We start from the raw sequence: 18,552 nt of genomic DNA, 5'->3' as shown, positions 1-18,552 counted from the left end.
AGTATGTAACCCCTTAACTACTTGTTCAATGAATAAACCTATTCATGTATCTTTAGGTAGCCTCTACATAACAGACCTTGGATTTGCAATAACTTCGTGTTTGTTTCATTTGAAGTTCAGTCTCTTCAACTTTTTATTGCAAGCCTAGGCAATTATATGGTGTAAAATATTAGTGCTTGCTCTGAGCCAGACACTGTTGGAAGTATTTTCTTTATAATATCACATTTAATCTTCATAACAACCTATGAATTAGCCACTATTATTGTCCCCATGTTATAAAGAGACCAAGGCACAGAAGAGTTAACTAACTTGCCTAGGGGTTATATTGCAAATAAGTAGTAAAGAGAGGATTTGCACCCAGGCAGTCTAGCTTCTAAGTCCAAGTTGTTAACCACTATCAATCTTTTGCTTAAGCTTATTAATTTAGACATAGATTAAAACAAACAAACATAGAGATAGAAATAAAAATAAAATAGAGCTTGCAGTGGTTTGAATGTCCCTGCCAAAAGTCATGTTGAAATTTTGTTGCCGTTGTAATGGTGTTAGGAGGTGGGACCTTTAAAAGTTGATTATGCCATGAAGTCTCCACCCTCGGGAGTGGGTTAGTTATCATGAGAGTGGACTTCTGATAACTGGATAAGTTAGGCCACTTCCCTGTCTGTCTTGGGCACTGGCTTCTGTCTTCTGCCTTCCATCATGGGATGACCCTCATCAGATGCCCATGCCATGCTCTTGGACTTTCCAGGCTCCTGAACCATGAACCAAACAAACTTCTGTTTTTGTTTTGTTTTGTTTTTTAATAAATTACCCAGTCTATGGTATTTCTTTATAGCAACAGAAAACAGACTAAGACAGAGCTCTTACTGAATAATCTAATGGCAGAAAACTGGAAGAAATATGTCATGTTTTCATTTCATTTTAAGGTAGATTCACGTTTAAGGAAGAGTCAATAATTTGTAATAATAAATTATTTTTTCCTATAAAGTGCCTATATTTTATTTTTAGGAAACCTTTGTGTGCAAATACAAAATATGGGAGAAATAGTAATGTAACAGATTTGCAAACCAATAATTTGGGGTTAGCTTTTACACAAGTTTTTCTCATACCTTTGAGAAAGATAGATAATGGGAAAAGAGAGCAAGCAGAAAGTAGGCCAAAAGAAGTAGGATCAGAACATCAATTTCCCAGAACTGTAGAGAGTATTCTGGATTCATTTGAATTGAGCAGTGCCTGGAATCTCTTCATCCAACCAATATATGCCATTTTTTCAGTAACACCAATTTAATTTTGCTCTTCTATATCTTCCTAGTTCAGTGGAGAATATCATGTTATAGAAAAAGGTAATGATAACTTCATTAGCTGAAAAAAATGTGTTTCTATTTTCTAGGGTTGGAGAATTTGTCTTTGAATTATTTAAGCTATATGACTATCTATTTATTTGTCTATCTATCTATCTAAATATATACTTAGATGATGCTTAAACATGCACAGAATTACACTTGGCTATACACATATACATCTAAGTAATTTTTCTATTTCTATATTCCCATTCTTTTCTCCCAAAACGCCAGATATAAAAATATTCCATTAAAGTGACTGTATTTTCTGATTGAGAAATCAAATTCCAATGCAGTCACAAAATATGTTTATTAGGGGGTATACCACTAGCAATAAAATACTACAAGATATCTTTTAGTTTTTTTTCTCCTGGGTCATTCATTTTCCAAATCTTCGTAGCTTCTAATTCTAATGAAGCAGTTACATTTATTTCTGTCTCTACATACAAGGAGAAATCGTTCCCATTGTCAAATAAGCTGAAGAAAACCTTTCTTTCCTCCCTTCTCAGCAGCATGGGTGTTAGGCTCTACCTTAACATTTGAAAATATTTATCCTCCTGTCCTAACTTCCATCACTGCCATTGAGTGCAATTGGTATCACTGAGCTCACTAATTTGGGACAGGAATAATGATGCTAAAGCTCTTATTAGAGGAATCATTAGGGTTTAAAAAAATCTACACTTGATGGCCTTATTGTACCATTAAGCTAGGATATCCTATGTGTAATGTACAAGTAATTAGGGTGAATGGAGTGATTTTAGAGAGACTTGCTCTCAAAGATTGTAGTTGTTCTTGAAAAAATATAAGGGTAAAAAGCAGTGGCATCTTGTACAACAAAAGGAAAGCCACAACAAAGATTATATGCTAGCTATTTCTTTATTCTCTTTCTTTTATGAAGTCTTTACATTCTGATAAGTTCCCTGTGACATCTAGAGAACCAACCACAGTGAATAGTCAATAATAGGAAGTAGATACAATGCCTTTATGATGTTGCTGCTTTAAACTGGAATGCCAGCTCTCTAGCAGAACTACAGTGTTCTACAGGACCGATGACACCTAAATGCTTAGATGGGAGATAACTTCTGATGAGTGTGATTATACACGCTTAGGTCCTCTGATTTGCCAATGGCAGTTGAGGAGGCATCACTTCCTTGCATGGCGTTTGTGCACAATTTATGTTTGTACCCGGGGGCAAGACAGGTTAATAAGGCCAAGAAGGAGGGGAGGCTGTGGGAGTGGGTAATAACTGGGGAGGACTTCACAGCATCAACCTGGGGGAAAGGGAGGAGGGCTGAGGATGAAGGGTGTTCCCTCCTCCTTCTGCCTATGTGTTAAGTGGCAAGATAAATTTTGAAAGCTGCTGTGAGGAGGAGCTACTGACTGGGTTTTGGGGTGTTTTGTACCCCACCCTCCTCACTTGTAGGAAAGCCTCTTTGCATTTAGACGTAATTGAACTGGAAGGAAGGAGACTGGCCAGGGAATAGGGGGAAAGAAATTCTCCCGTTGCTCCTCCTACTGTTTATCACTTGCCTCCGGACTGTCTTCCAAACCAAGCTCAGCTGCATCAAGGTGGCAGCAGAATACCCTGTGCAAGTGCCAGCGTCTTCTTAGCCGCTCTGTGCATCCCAGGCTGCCCTGTTATCTGGCCACCGTCCCTGGCCATTGGGACTGCTTCTGATGGCTCTGGCCTCTGCTGCCCCAGGGAGCATCTTCTGTAAGCAGCTCCTTTTCTCTCTCCTGGTGAGTAACAACCAAAGGATTAGGGAATTCAAGCATGTTACTACCTGCTTCCTCTCTGCAGTTTGGGCTTGAAAGAGACTAGGAGTGAGGATGGGAGGCAGAGAAGAGAGATTGGGGAAAACAAAAGCAGATCTGAGGAAGATTCAGGGAAGAGTTGAGAGGCTTGGGATTCAGGATGGAAAGTGTTCAGCTTACTTCTCAAGCACCCACTGCCAGAGTGTTAAAATTTTTCAAGGGAATCCCTCTTCCATCCTGCTGTGGTGTTTTTCTAAGAGTAGAGAAATGAATTCATTCTTTAGGCATTTGGCCCAGAAGTTTCTGAGGTTTACTTCTGCTACCAGTGATTACATAAACTCATGTTATTTAACATGCTGAGTTCTACTAAGCTGCAAAAAAAGAGAAAGGATTCTGGGTGAACATGCAAATTATCCAGGACTTTTTGAATTTTACCCACGAAGCAGTTTAAGCAAAGAATAGTTTAAGAAAAATAACAAAAATGTGACTGTCATTGAAAATATCCTCAACTTGGCTTCCACTTGGGTTTTTAATAGCTTTGTAACTGTGTAAGGTGCTATTTTTTCTTTGGTGGTGAGGGAAGAGAGGGGGGTTATTTCACACATCCATCCATCATTTCTGAGGTGTGAATTTCCTTTTTTTTCATTTTAGCAAAATATTTGAGTTTCAAAATATATTTTTAGAAATGGCAGGTATGAGGACAAACATTTTCTCCATGTAAATAATATACAATGCAGGGTTGATGGTCACCTTCTCATCCTGTAACTGCTTAGGGAGACGATAACTCAGATACCATCTTAAGTTAGTACAAGTTTGGTAAAATGTGGTAAAAATGTTCCAAAGGATTCTACCCACATTTCTTTTGCTTCTGATCCCTGTACTGTCTAATATCTCTTGGACAATTCATCTCCTGTTCATTTATTTCTGACTCTGAAACTGACTGAAAGGGTGTCACTAAGCCACTTAGTCAGTGATTTAACCTGAAGACGGGAATAGTATTTAATGAATGGAAAGCTTCAGTGGCTCTGCCTGCAGAGGGAGGACCATCAACATGGAATCCTAGGACAAGAAGGAAAGAAGATGGGGGTGGGAGTGGAAGTGTGGATATAACTATAAGAATGTCTCATATATTTATATATATATATGTACATTTATATATATATACACACACGCACATATACAGTCATGCTCTGCAAAACAATGCCTCAGTCAATGATGGACTACATATATGAGTGGTCCCATAGATTACAATGGAGCTGATCTGTATAGGTGAACCATTTTTTATCTTTTATATTGTATTTTAATGTACTTTTTCTATATCTAAAAATGTTTAGTTACGCAAATACTTACAATTGCCTCCAGTATTCAGTAGAGGAACATGCTGTACACGTTTGTAGCTTACAATAAGCTATACTATATACTATACACTTAGGCTGTACCATGGTGCATACCATGGGGCATACATATATAAATCATGGTGTATACCATGTAGGTATAACCCAGGTGTGTAGTAGACTATATCCTCTAAGTGTATGTAAGTACACTCTATGATGTCTGCACAAGGATGAAATCACCTAACGTTGCATTTCTTAGAATGTAAGCAATATATGACTGTGTGTATATATATACACACATACACATACATATATAGGTATAGGTATATGTACAGGTATATGCATATGTATGTGTACATATGTATACATATGTGTGTATGCATAGCCTAATTACAAAATGCTGTTTCCACATTGTATACTTAGACAACTATTAACAGTGTGGTCTATGCTTAGAAAGTTCTTTAAGTATAATTTAGTATGTTCCTTGGCATTAGGGATGAACATATTTAAAAAGTTAAATAAATACGAATGTCTCATGTTTTAAAAAGTGGTTTTTAAATTAGGACTAAATAAAAATGTGGCCTTTTAATTCCAGATTTCTGCCTAACATAGATTTTTGTAAAATTACAAACTATTTAATTAGACTGCTACAGTACATCTGGTAGACTTGAGTTGAGCTGGAAAAGAAGTGCACATCCTTAATATGGATGTTAATCCATTCTCTTTCCTCCTCGCAAGTAAATGGGTCCCGTAACTCTAGAATTCAGAGAAAAGCTGAAAGCTGATCATAAAATTGACCTACATGTTTCTGGAAAACCTAGCTCTACTCTATCTTATATTTAAATAATAAAAAATCAGTTATTTTGATAAAGAGGAACAAACAGAAAATGCCAAGAAAAAAAAGTAAAATATATTTTGAACCTATAGACATTTTTGAAATGATAGCTTTTCTTTTGTTTTTTTCAGATAGTGTCTATGTCTTTGAACTACCTAGGTTTTAAAAACAATAGCTGGGCCTTGAATTTAATTAAAAATCTTCACCCATTTGAAGGATACTCTCCATATTTTGACATATATTTCTTTTTAGATTAGTCATGTGATTTGAGATCATTTAGATTTTGAAGTTTTGGCCAAGTCAGCCTGAAAATTGATTTGAGAACAATGATTTTTTTGGGGCATTATTTTTCTGTGAGGTTAAAAAAGCCCTTAACTATTTTCTAGACTTCATCAACTACAACTTCAAATAGTAAAATGATGATTAGAGAATTAGGACATATATGTAATTATGCATTTCAAAGTTAAGTATTTTCTTCATGCTAAAAATCGGAATGGCATTTATGAATGGTCTTAGAGATGTATAACTTCTATATAAAGTCAATGGTTTGTGAAATATTTTCTTGCACTGACACAGTATGATTTAGGTTCTAAGAACTACTATTCACTTAATTTTTTTCATTGACAAATAAATGACAGTGCTATTCCTAAAGCTATTCTCTTTGCTGGTTCCTTTTAAAGTGAGTATTAAAAATGTAAAGAATTAAATGATTAATTTGTTTCCAAAATTGGCAATATTTTTATCAATAAGAAAAAGCTACAATGTGAAAATTTGTGATCAAATTTAATTCCTGATATTTTTTCTTTTTTTTTTTTTTGAGGTTTTAACATTACTTTGCGATGCTTGTCAGAAAGTTTATCTTCGAGTTCCTTCTCATCTTCAGGCTGAAACACTTGTAGGCAAAGGTGAGAAACACTATTAACAGTTTCATAGTTGTAACTTGTCACATTTAGCTGCAGGCTGCTCTTGTAAAGTTTGGAATAAAAACCACATAGTAGCTACTTGAAGTTAAAATCGGATGTACAATAAAAGACAGGCTACTTGTTTTTTGGTAGTGGTTAGAAATAATTAAAATACCAAAGTTAGTTGTACACTTCTCTTGCCAAAAAAATTAGCAAACATCAGAAGGCTGAATTATCTTTGATTACGTCAAACAAAGCAAGGCACCAAAACCAGGAGCATATTCTAATTTGTATAAACTAATCTGCTGCCAAAATTTCAAAGCCAAGATTCTTCAATTGATTAGACGTGAAATGGATGTCTCAAAATCTAAATGCCCCCAATAAAATTTGTACTTGAGGTTGATTACAACGAACAAGTATCCACCAAGAATAAATGTGACATATTTCACAGAATAGCTTGTGAAAATCAAATAAAGTTTTGGTGGGTCTTAGTACCACAGCCATCTCTGAAGTATAAGTTGGTTGTTCTGAGCCCAAACGTAAAATTTTTTTCATCAAGGTTTTTCACTGGCTTTGCATTCACATGTAAAAAATTACAAACTGAATACAGAAATGGTATCCTTTCCAAGCCAGATGTTGTTTTGCCCAGTGCTTTAAGGTTTGAAATTAATAAACAGTCCACACTCTAAAGACACATAGTAAATACACTAAATGTGTTAAATATGAATCTGTAAAGGAGGTAATTTGATAATAACCACAGCACATTGGGTTTACTAAACCTTGAAAGATATTACAGAAAGATTATTTGCAATATTACTGGGAAATATTACTTAAGAATAGACTGGTTTTCTTATTTATTTATTTAGAGACAAAGTCGTGCTCTGTTGCCCAGGCTGAAGTGCAGTGGCGCTATCTCTGCTCACTGCAACCTTCACCTCCCAGGTTCAAGCAATTCTCCTGACTAAGCCTCCTGAGTAGCTGGAATTACAGGTGCACGCCACCATGCTTGGCTAATTTTTGTATTTTTAGTAGAGACGGAGTTTCACCATATTGGCCAGGCTGATCTAGAACTCCCGACCTCGTGATCCTCCCACCTCGGCCTCCCAAACTGCTGGGATTACAGGTGTGAGCCACTTAGTTTTCTTATTTTTGGCAAGATAGTTTTAAGTATCAAACTATTGCAAAAAGTTCAAAACCTACTGACATCATACAGTTATACCACTTATGACATAAAAAATCAAGTTTGTATACACATATATAAATTGATACACACAATAATTAAGAGTTCAAAGAAAAGAGAATAAAATCAGTGACACTAGGAAAATATTTTATTTCTTAAATTAATGTATGACGAAGGTAGTGGAAAATGTGACTCCATTAATATAATTATTTAATTTTCATGGCCCCCAAGTTTTAGAATAGCAGGTGCTGAGCACATTCCAAATGTAACCTCCCTTCTTCTGCTTCTCATGCATTAACTCACGGCTGTCATTCCTGTAAAACTTGTTCCACTCCTGTTTCATCTGACAAACTGCTGTGATATTTCTTCCCTGCAGTGAATCTGGAGGAGTGTCTCAAGTCGGCCAGCCTAATCCGGTCCAGTGACCCTGCCTTCAGAATTCTAGAAGATGGCTCAATTTACACAACACATGACCTCATTTTGTCTTCTGAAAGGAAAAGTTTTTCCATTTTCCTTTCAGATGGTCAGAGACGGGAACAACAAGAGATAAAAGTTGTACTGTCAGCAAGAAAAAACAAGGTATAAGGCAAGGGCTTAAGCAGCCTAGCACAGTAATATGCTTACGGGAGTCCTTCGTGTTTCATGTGTTTTAACGTGTTTCATGTTAAAATCTATGCTATTGAATGACAAATTTGTCTTTTCCACTTACAATTAGTGTAAATAAAGACTAGACTTTTAAGGAGTGGCAGAGCTATTTACAAACTTTTATAAAGATGAATGACTCTGTAGACCGGGAGCAAAGTAAGAATATCAAAGTTTTCTAATAGTGATTTCAAGTTTGGGAATAAGAACAAACCAACCTGAGGAGCAAGGACAAGACAGGGGCGGGTCTAAAACTCAGCGAAATGTGATTCAGGCTGGAGATGTGGGCTCCACCCTGTGCGGCTCTCTTCCCACTGATTGCGGGTTTGAGTCTCTCTTTAAAGAGGAGAAGAGACTGTTTAAAGCTTACTCCCATCTTACTAGAATATTCTATAGGGCAGCCCCTCTCTTCAGAGAGTGGAGGTGTGGCCAATCCACAGAATTGATTTGAATGTTTAACTCTAGGCTCATTTTCTTGCACTGAGTGGTAGAGATCAGTTCAGAAAGCAGGGAGGAAAAAGTTGCTGGAATTCACATCTCATTTTCAGCAAATTCACCACAATGAATTTCGTCTTATAAAACCATTTCTTAATAAATGATTCTATTTAGGAGAGGATTTCCCAACTAAATTCTTTTTGATTGTATGAACTCCTCTTAATATGCTTAAGACTTTAAAAATGTTATTTTATATCCACATTGTAAGATCCCCACATTATATAAAATCAAGTATACTTGAGCAAATGCTGACCTGTGTCTACATAGATGTATAAATGATTGTATTGTGGAGTGAGGGTTTTAACAGATTTTGGTTGTACCAGTCCTAGTGGAATAAAGTTGATCCTTAAATATTTATTAATGAATTATCTATTTTAGGGGGAGTTTATACTTTCTCAAAGTGGCATCTTTCCAAATGCCCTATACATTTCCTGGTGGTTAACTGAGTAAATAGAGAAATAGGTAGAACGGGGGAACATAATGTAGTCTGAGGGGTGTGTGTGTGTGTTTTATCAATAGAAATGCTTTGCTGACTAGCCATGATATTGTAATGTGTAACCCTTACATCTGCTTGTTGATGTATGTGTAAAATAATCACAGTTCCAAAAAATGATAAGCAATGCTACATTTCTTTGTTTCTTGTCAAATGTAGTCTCCTAAGAAGAGACATACCAAAGACACAGCCCTCAAGCGCAGCAAGAGACGATGGGCTCCTATTCCAGCTTCATTGATGGAGAACTCGTTGGGTCCATTTCCACAACACGTTCAGCAGGTGCATTTCACTTATTTGATTTTATATGTGTCCAAATTTTTTTTGTTCTTAAACTTTTCATTTGAATTGCACAGCATATTGAATCAGAGGTTTAAACTAATGGTACAAATAATGATCATCTATTCACCAGAACTAGGGTCCCATAGAAGTGACCCAGTATATCTTATTAATTTCTTACAGATATCATATTTAGAAATTTAGAAACAAGTTTTATATTTGGAGTTTCTGGTGCTCTTAGGTCTATGTCTAAATTCACCCAAATACTATGCCAGACTTGTTAACACTAATGTACAGAAGGCACACCTACATGTTTTGCATAGTTCAACTCTTGCTTAAACTAACACTCATCTTTTATAAAAATGACCTGTATTTCTGCTTAGCAAGTAAGATTGCCTCACTGCCACATAGCTGGATTGCAAACATAGAACAGTTTGAAATTTTGGAGTATAGTGGCATCAGCTCAGCTCACTGCAACCTCTGCCTCCTGGGTTCAAGCGATTCTCCTGCCTCAACCTCCCGAGTTGCTGGGATTACGGACACCCACCACCACGCCCAGCTAATTTTTGTATTTTTAGTAGAGACAAGGTTTCGCCATGTTGACCAGTTTGGTCTTGAACTCCTGATCTCAGGTGATTCACCTGCCTAGGCCTCCCAAAGTGCTGGGATTACAGGTGTGAGCCACTGCGCCCGGCCAAAATTTTCTAATTTTTGAGGAATTAATTGTGGAAGAAAAGTTGCTTTACTTCTAGTTTTATTATCACATAATTTTCAATTCCAAAGAATTCAAAATCACGGAAACTGTTACTATTATTTATATGAAGATAAGAATAAGTAGATAAAACTTGAAAAGTGTATTACTCTACATGTTTTATAGATATACAAATGGCAAAAAAGTTGAGATCAAATAAGCGACAGAATTTGTGGCTTTGCACAATGCAAAATGCAAATAAAAATTCGGAAAACATGGCAGATAATGGGCACCTAAGCAGAAGAAAGAAAGAATAGGAGAGTAGGAAAGAGGGGTAGTGGTAAAAAAATAAACCATCACAAGAGGTTAGGTTGAAAATATTCATCATGACATATTTGTTCTATTCCTAAATTATTACTGCAGATCCAATCTGATGCTGCACAGAATTACACCATCTTTTATTCCATAAGTGGACCAGGCGTGGACAAAGAACCCTTCAATTTGTTTTACATAGAGAAAGACACTGGGGATATCTTTTGTACAAGGAGCATTGACCGTGAGAAATATGAACAGTTTGCGGTAGGATTATTGAAATATTTATTCGTAATTATATCTTTATTACTGGCTCACTAATATTTTCAACTATGCTTGTTTACATATTATAAGAATCAATTATTTGATTTAATATTCAAGATATTAATATACAATATAAACTTTAAATTTCTATTCACTATTGATGAGAAAAACAGTGGATATAATAAGGGAAGTGAGAGGGGAGGTAAAGAAAATATAACGATGGAATTTTAAAGGATATATTTTGGTCTGTAATCCTGGAGAAATAACAAAGAGTTTTACTGAATTTAAAATTATCTGTAATAAAATGACTCAATTATTCTCAACCATGGCTGCACATTATAAGTCATGTGAGAACTCAAAAAAAAATACTGATGCTTGGGCCCATGCCCAGGTATTCTGATTTAATTGTTCTGGGATGAGATCCAGTCATCCAACGTGATTCTAAATGTGTAAGTGTTGGATCCACTGCCTTAGCCCCTTACATAGCTTTTTTTTTTTTTTTGCATCCCTTTCTCTCACTATTCTTCAGCAATGAGATCCCTTAGTACCATTTTACTTCCTTAGTAACCCAGAACAAGTTTATCAATTCATTTGATTCTATCTTATCCTACCCAAAGACAAGACAATTCTAACTCTTCTGATAATTAAATCCTTTTGTTTCTGTTAATTTTATATAACTCTTTGGTGGACTGATGTCTCATCTGATGAAATGAGATATTCATAGTAGGTTTTTGGACTGGTGGTGAATAAAACTGATTAAGCATTTATTGTCTTGAATGATATAAGAGTATAATAAAGTTCTTTGCTAAAGGAGAATATAAAAATGAAACTTATCTCATACTTGGGCAGTTCAGAGAGTAATATCTTAGCAGACATCTGGAGAATGAGTAGTAGTTGGTGGCCACCTCAAGGCAGTTATGAAAGAAGTTAACAGTTGTGGGGAGGGGAAGTGGTAGACAAGTATTCCAGGAAGATGCATCAGAAATGGAAATATTTACTTGTTAAAAAGAAATCAACAACAACAACAAACCCTGGCTGAAGTGTAATTTGAAGCTAAGGAAGAGTGTGAAATATGAAGCTAGTAAGTACAAAATAGAGAGGGAAAGACCTTATAATTCATCCTAAGGAGATTAGATTCTATCCTAAGGATATCCTCCAAAGCAGTCTATAAGGTAGTGAAAAATTTGAAACTGTATAAATTTTCCACTTTAGATGTTTCATAATTAAATATAAAATTCATGGTGGGATTGTAGTGGCATATTTTCTTTATAATTTTATGTTCCCTTCCAAATTCTCTAGAATAAACATATTTTACTTCTAGTAATATAACACACTTTTACTTTAAAAAATAGTGTATCCAAGTTCTTACAGGAGAAGTAAGCTAAGCACCATTGCAATCACTTTGATCTTTCTACTCATAAACAAATAAATAATTGATAGTAAGTTCTCTGCTGCTTTTACAGTTTCTTTACTAGAGAAAAGATCTAACACTAGAAGTCACTCTTGAGGAGATATAAAAAGCTCCTACTCTGTATGTTGCAATATTCACTTCATTTTCAATTTTGCTGAGGAATTGTTTGATAGGGTTCTGTTTGCCAACCTGCTTTCTATCTTTGCTTCTTACTGTGATCATTGCCAGAGGGAAAAGGAGAGAACAGTTATAATTAAAAATAAGTTACTTTGCTATTTTTAACATTTAAAAAAATGTAAATGAATAAAATAGGTTGAAATTTATCCTCAAAGTTAAACTTTTAAATAATTTCGCCTCAGAATTATCCATGTTTCTGTAGGTCCCATTAACACAGTTAAGTTTGAATTGGCATTAAGAAACACCACTTGCAAATTAGTAAAATTCATTAAGTGAGGTATAGCAACAAGATGTAAACCTGATGCAATTATAAAATCACTTGAAGCAGGATAGAATAGAAGACTTCCCTGTCAATACAGAGGTTAAAATAAGATAATATGTTTTTAACGTAATATACTTTAATAATAGTTTAAAATATTGAATAATGTATGTTTCTGGGAATTGGTAGATCCTAAGTATCTGTTCCTTTCCTTGTAGCCTCAAACAAATCACAACCTCCTAGAGTTTGCTTTCTTCTTTGTTTATGGGCTGCTAGTAGCTGTGTTCCCAACCTCAGTAGTGTTCTGATCATTAAATGCCGTAATGCCAGTGATACCACTATGTAAACTGTAAAAGTTGTTGAAGATATTCTAATGGTAGATTCAACAATACACATGTTCTAGAATTTTGTCCTTAAACCTGGGAATTTTCATGGAATTTCCTAATTCTTTGGTTTTATATAAGCCATATTCATGTTAAGTATTAATAATAGATTATTTTTATTTGAAATAATTTGATTTCATAGATTTGGGAGTAGTAGCCATAGGTCTAATTCAATACATATTCAAAGAAGAGTTATATAAGAAGGGAACTTTCTTCAACAATTCCAAGTGATGCTGTGAAAGCAGCTGCAAACTTCCTTTCTCTCTGAGTGTTGGGGATAATCTGTACCTTTGGAAAAGTTAGCTTCAATCTGCTCCTTTCTTACCTATTCCTATTCAACCAGAACCTTACTATCTTTTATTATCTTGTTTTTTGTTTTTTGTTTTTTTTTTTGATATAGGGTGTCACTCTGTCTCCCAGGCTGGAGTGCAGTTATGCGATCTCGGCTCACTGCAACCTCTGCCTTCTGAGTTCAAGCAATTCTCCTGCCTCAACCTCCCGAGTAGCTGGGATTACAGGCGCCCACCACCACGCCCAGCTAATCTTTGTATTTTTCATAGAGACAGGGTTCTACCATGTTCGCCAGGCTGGTCTCAAACTCCTGGCCTCAGGTGATTCACCCACCTCGGCCTCCCAAAGTACTGGGATTACAGGTGTGAGCCACTGTGCCCGGCCTCTTGTAATGTTTATTTTCTCTTCTGGGCACACAAGTCGATTCATTCTCTTCATATATGTGCTGTTAATTCACATTCTGTACCCACTCAGCTTTGGTGTTACTGCTCTCTCCTTTCTCTGCCCCATCTACTGAATGCCTGCCACTGTAAGGCCAAACTCAAGTCCCTATTTCTGTCAGTAGCTGTTTGCATTTTTCCAAAGATGACAGCAATTTCAGCAATATATAGTGTGAAAGGGCTAAAAGAGATGAGATTCTTCAAGCTATAGAATAATTCAGAGGAAACTATATCGCAATAACACGCACATGACACTAAATAACCCATTATAACCTAGCTAAAAATACAACTAATAATATTCTAAATTATTTTTTATTGTAACAACACTTAAGTATATTATTATTGCTTTTAATACAGAATGATGGATATAGTAATAAAACCATTACCTCTATTGAGTTTTTTGAAATTGTTGCTTTGTTGACTAAATAACATATTTATAATGAGTTACTCTATCATATGAACATAAGTCAATTCTCCTAGAGAGTTAGGCTCTGTTTTAATGATGATTCCAATTTTGATTTATTTTGGAGATACTTGGTTCATTATTAGCACAATAAAACAAAACCAGGATACTACCTGAAATAAAATCACCAACTCTGAGTCAACGGAATGTGAAATAATATTTACTTGTAGTCAAATAACAAAAATATTATTTCAAATTACAAATGAGCATATGGTGGGAAGCAGATGATCTTCATTTCCATTGAAGAGAAAAACTAAGACAAATTAGTCTAAATTATAGCAGTGTGGACTTAGTAGGTTGGATAAGGAGACTTGTTAATACCATTTTAATGAGGTAGAAAAATTCATTACAAGAGATGCAATAGAATCTTTATGACAATTTTTACAGAAGGATAACTTAAGGCGTAGTTTGTCTTCCTAAAAGGAAAGATGAGTAGAAATGAATGCAAAAAGCTATTTATTGAAGACTTACCCAAGGTAAAGCACTGTGTTACTGTGTCAGGTACTTCTAGGATACACATATCAGTAAGTCTCAGTCTTCAAGCCTGACAGCAACTGTAATCTAATAGAGATATAAAACCATTTTATAGTTTTATCCAGCTAAAATATCAAAATGACAGCATTTTAAGGAATAAAAATCCACATCATCTATACGAAGAGAAAGGGGAGGATTGTTAGGAAGGGTGACTAATGTTGATACCTGGATGTGCTGGTAGTGATGATGATAATGATGATGTGACAGTGGTAGTGGTGCTGATGATAGTGGTGGTGGTGACGGTGGCGATGATGATGGCGGTGGTGGTGGTGTTGGTGGTGGTAGTGGTAGTGGTGATGATAATGATAATGGTGATGATGGTAGTGTGGTGATGATGGTGCTGATGATGATGCTGGTGATGATGATGGTGGTGGTGGTAGTGGTGGTGATGGTAATAGTGGTAGCGGTGATGATGTGGTGGTGGTGATGGTGATGATAACAGTGGTGAAGGTGGTGATGATAGTGTGGTGATGATGATGGTGCTGCTGATGGTGGTGGTGATGATGGTGGTGGTGGTGGTAGTAGTGGTGATGGTAATAGTGGTAGTGGTGATGATGGTGGTGGTGGTGATAGTGATGATAATGGTGGTGATGGTGGTGATGATAGTGTGGTGATGATGATAGTGCTGCTGCTGATGGTGGTGGTGATGGTGGTGGTGGTGATGGTGGTAGTGGTGATGGTAATAGTGGTAGTGGTGATGATAATGGTGGTGATTGTGGTGATAGTGTGGTGATGATGATGGTGCTGATGATGATGCTGCTGCTGCTGATGATGGTGGTGGTGGTGGTGGTGATGGTAGTGGTGATGGTAATAGTGGTAGTGGTGATGGTGGTGATGGTAGTGTGGTGATGATGATGGTGCTGCTGCTGATGGTGGTGGTGATGATGGTGGTGGCGGTGGTGATGGTAGTAGTGGTGGTGATGATGGTAGTGGTGGTGGTGGTGATGGTAGTGGTGGTGGTGGTGGTGATGGTAGTGGTGGTGATGATGATGATGGTGGTGGTGGTAGTGGTGGTGAAGATGGTGGTAGTGGTGGTGATGGTGGTGGTGGTGGTGGTGATGATGATGGTGGTGATGGTAGTGGTGGTGATGGTGGTGGTGGTGATTGTGATAATGGTGATAATGGTGGAGATGGTGGTGATGGTAGTGTCATGATGATGATGGAGCTGCTGCTGATGGTGGTGGTGATGATGGTGGTGGTGGTGGTGGTGATGATGATGGTAAGTGGTGATGATGATGGTGGTGGTGGTATGGTGAAGTGGTAATGATACACTGCTGTATTCCGCTCCTGAATTTAGAATTTATTGATAAATAAGATATAGAGATCAGACTGATGGAAGCCATAATGTAAGTTTTGTTACTGAAAAATACCACCTGGAAGTTACTTGGAGAAAAATGAGTAGGAAGGCAGAGAGAACATGAATGGTTATTTTAATACATTCCATTCCAGAGTTTGGAGTGTAAATTCTTTCCTTTCCAGGTTAGCACGAACAGTGAACATGAAACGTTGTCTTTTAACACAATAATGAGGATTTTGTGGTTAATTTAGCAGTTAGTGGGTAAATCACTGACGAGTCTGATTAGTGAGTATCGTGGTTAAAATTGTAAAGCACAATAAAATCTGGCTTCTGAGGCCACGTCGATTAGAACAGGGAATGTCAGAACAACTGCAGCAAAGTTAGTGAGTCAACATATAGAATGCATTTGGAGTCACCTGAAAATGATGGCAGTGGGAATAGAAAAGAGAACATGCATGACAGACACAAAAATGCCAAAATCTCTAGAACTTGGCAACTGACTACTAAGGCTTATGAGAGAGAGGGAGGAGTTTAATGCCTGGAATTTTAATCCTAGTTCACTTAGAAGTGGTTACAGTAGGGAAAATTAGAAGAGCTAGTTGTGGTAAAAAGCTGAGTTAATGCAGAATTCACTTTGGGTAGGTTTAGTTGTTCCCATGAGGGATGAAAATCCATTCAACAACTATTTGCTGAACACTTACTATGCACAAACCACGTAAGGAGGGTGTAGGAATAATTTGGAGTTTAAAGGGAAAGGACATTAAATACATACTGGCTGTTGGGGACAAGGCATTCATTTTGAAATGGAATTTCTGATATGTATATGCTTTTATTAACATTTTTATTGCAAAGAAATACATGCTTACCATAGAAAAATGAGAAAATATAGGTAAAAAACATATAATTGAGTTCCTGAAATAGTTGTGATGTCCATTTATTTGTATGTATATATACATCTGTACATAAATAGAATTGTATTTTTATAAACTTTAAAAACACGTGTTAATAACATAGTTGGGGAAAATCTACATGCATTCTAACAAGTAAAACAGCATACAGTTAATTCAGAGAACAACTGGAGTGCATGGTGCTTAGAGTGGGAGAATAATGAGCAATAACGCTGAGAGGGGATTGAAATCACATGGCAGGCAGAGACTGCATCTGTAGGTTATCTCTCTATTGCATCATTTCTTAGTTACGGGTCTTTGGGAATGATTTTTTTTTTTTAATGTTACATTTTCCCCCACTGCTAGGCTTACTTTTGTGCATAATTTGTGGTCTGAGAATACATTGATGGTATTTTCTCTTCTTTCAGTTATATGGCTATGCAACAACTGCAGATGGCTATGCACCAGAATATCCACTCCCTTTGATCATCAAAATTGAAGATGATAATGATAACGCCCCATATTTTGAACACAGAGTGACTATCTTTACTGTGCCTGAAAATTGCCGATCCGGTAAGTTCACATTTTATTGTAGCATGACAAGAAGACTATTTGACATTTCATAAGTATTATAATTAAAGATGTTTATGTTTTATCATTGCATTTTATGCATTTTCTGGTATTTCTGATTACACACACTTTTTTTCCCATTAGGAATTGATGTTATATGACATTGCTATTAAGGGTGGTAAATGACTCTGAGCAAACTTTCTTAAATTTAAGCATATTCATATGATAAAATATTATACATTTTTCCCTTTTATATCATGATTTTATAATTCTGGCAGCATTTATTTGACTAAATTCTCTCCAGGGTGGGGTTGTTGCTGAAGTTGGTGTTTGGTTTACCAATGCATGCTTAGAAAGTCTGGAGTGAAGGAAATGTTGCTCAATTTTGCCGTTAGGAAAAGTTGTTGTTCAGTATAAAAGGGACTATACCCAGAAATCCATAGAGAATATTACAGGGGATTTACACGTGGGCCAGGGATCATTTTTTCTTCCAACAAAGTAAGATGTTATTTTTTCATTCATTCATTCATTCATTCATTCAGTGGTTTTTTAAAAAGTGTCATTTAAGGATATATAGAAGCCTAAATGTAGGAAAAATTCAACTTTTCCTTCAAAGCAAGAAAAATACTCCAAAAAAAGTGATGTAATCAAACATACAGGAATGTCTATTTTATGGTGCCAAGGAATTTTTTTTAACAGACATTTGAAATTCAAAGGATTTGACTTTTGTACGCTATGTATGTGTAGTACCAGTTTATATTAAAATCTTATAATATCAGTGTTGTTTTCCTGAATTCTCTTTATTAAATGACTGTTGGGTATTAGCTTTCATTTTAGCCTAGCTTTGTAACCAGCGTTTAGGATGATGGCAATTTTAGGAAAACACTAGATTTTTGCTTCCATTGAATTCCTTATTAATATTTTAAACACAATTATGTAGAACATTTTTAAATGCTTGACTTTCAAGGATATACTACATAAAACGTTCTAGTTTTATGAGATTATATACTTCTCAAAGGAAAACCTTTCTGTGCTCATCTTGCTACCCACATATAGAAGGCAGCTAATTGATACATAAAGTTACTAACTGGTTAGATTAGTACACAACAGATCTGAATGTGCAACAGACAAATGCCATTCATATTAAATATAAAGATATTTTATATTTTTACCATGTACATATGTGTCACAGGTGCGTTTATGAAACAGTACATAATTTGAATCTTTATAAAGTTTCAATACATTTTCAAGGAACCAGAAATATATTATGGCATGGAAATATCGATCTGATAAATAAAACATATACATTGCCTTTTTTGGCATA

At 36.0% G+C, this 18,552-nt stretch overlaps 1 protein-coding gene across 1 annotated transcript in view; it reads left to right on the top strand.

The window, feature by feature from the left end:
• The first annotated feature begins 2,328 nt into the window (after positions 1–2,328).
• Positions 2,329–18,552, top strand: part of DSC1 (desmocollin 1) — a 35,912-nt gene continuing 19,688 nt past the window's right edge. The window contains exons 1-6 of the mRNA XM_003830262.4: positions 2,329–3,077; positions 6,082–6,166; positions 7,720–7,922; positions 9,133–9,252; positions 10,364–10,519; positions 17,087–17,231. Of these exons, the coding sequence (XP_003830310.1) occupies positions 3,015–3,077; positions 6,082–6,166; positions 7,720–7,922; positions 9,133–9,252; positions 10,364–10,519; positions 17,087–17,231 (772 nt within the window). The 5' untranslated portion in view covers positions 2,329–3,014. The remainder of the gene's footprint in view (positions 3,078–6,081; positions 6,167–7,719; positions 7,923–9,132; positions 9,253–10,363; positions 10,520–17,086; positions 17,232–18,552) is intronic.

This window comes from Pan paniscus, chromosome 17 (genome assembly GCF_029289425.2).
Source record: "Pan paniscus chromosome 17, NHGRI_mPanPan1-v2.0_pri, whole genome shotgun sequence".
Classification (NCBI taxonomy): Eukaryota; Metazoa; Chordata; class Mammalia; order Primates; family Hominidae; genus Pan; species Pan paniscus.
This window is presented reverse-complemented; position numbering and strand designations above follow the sequence as displayed.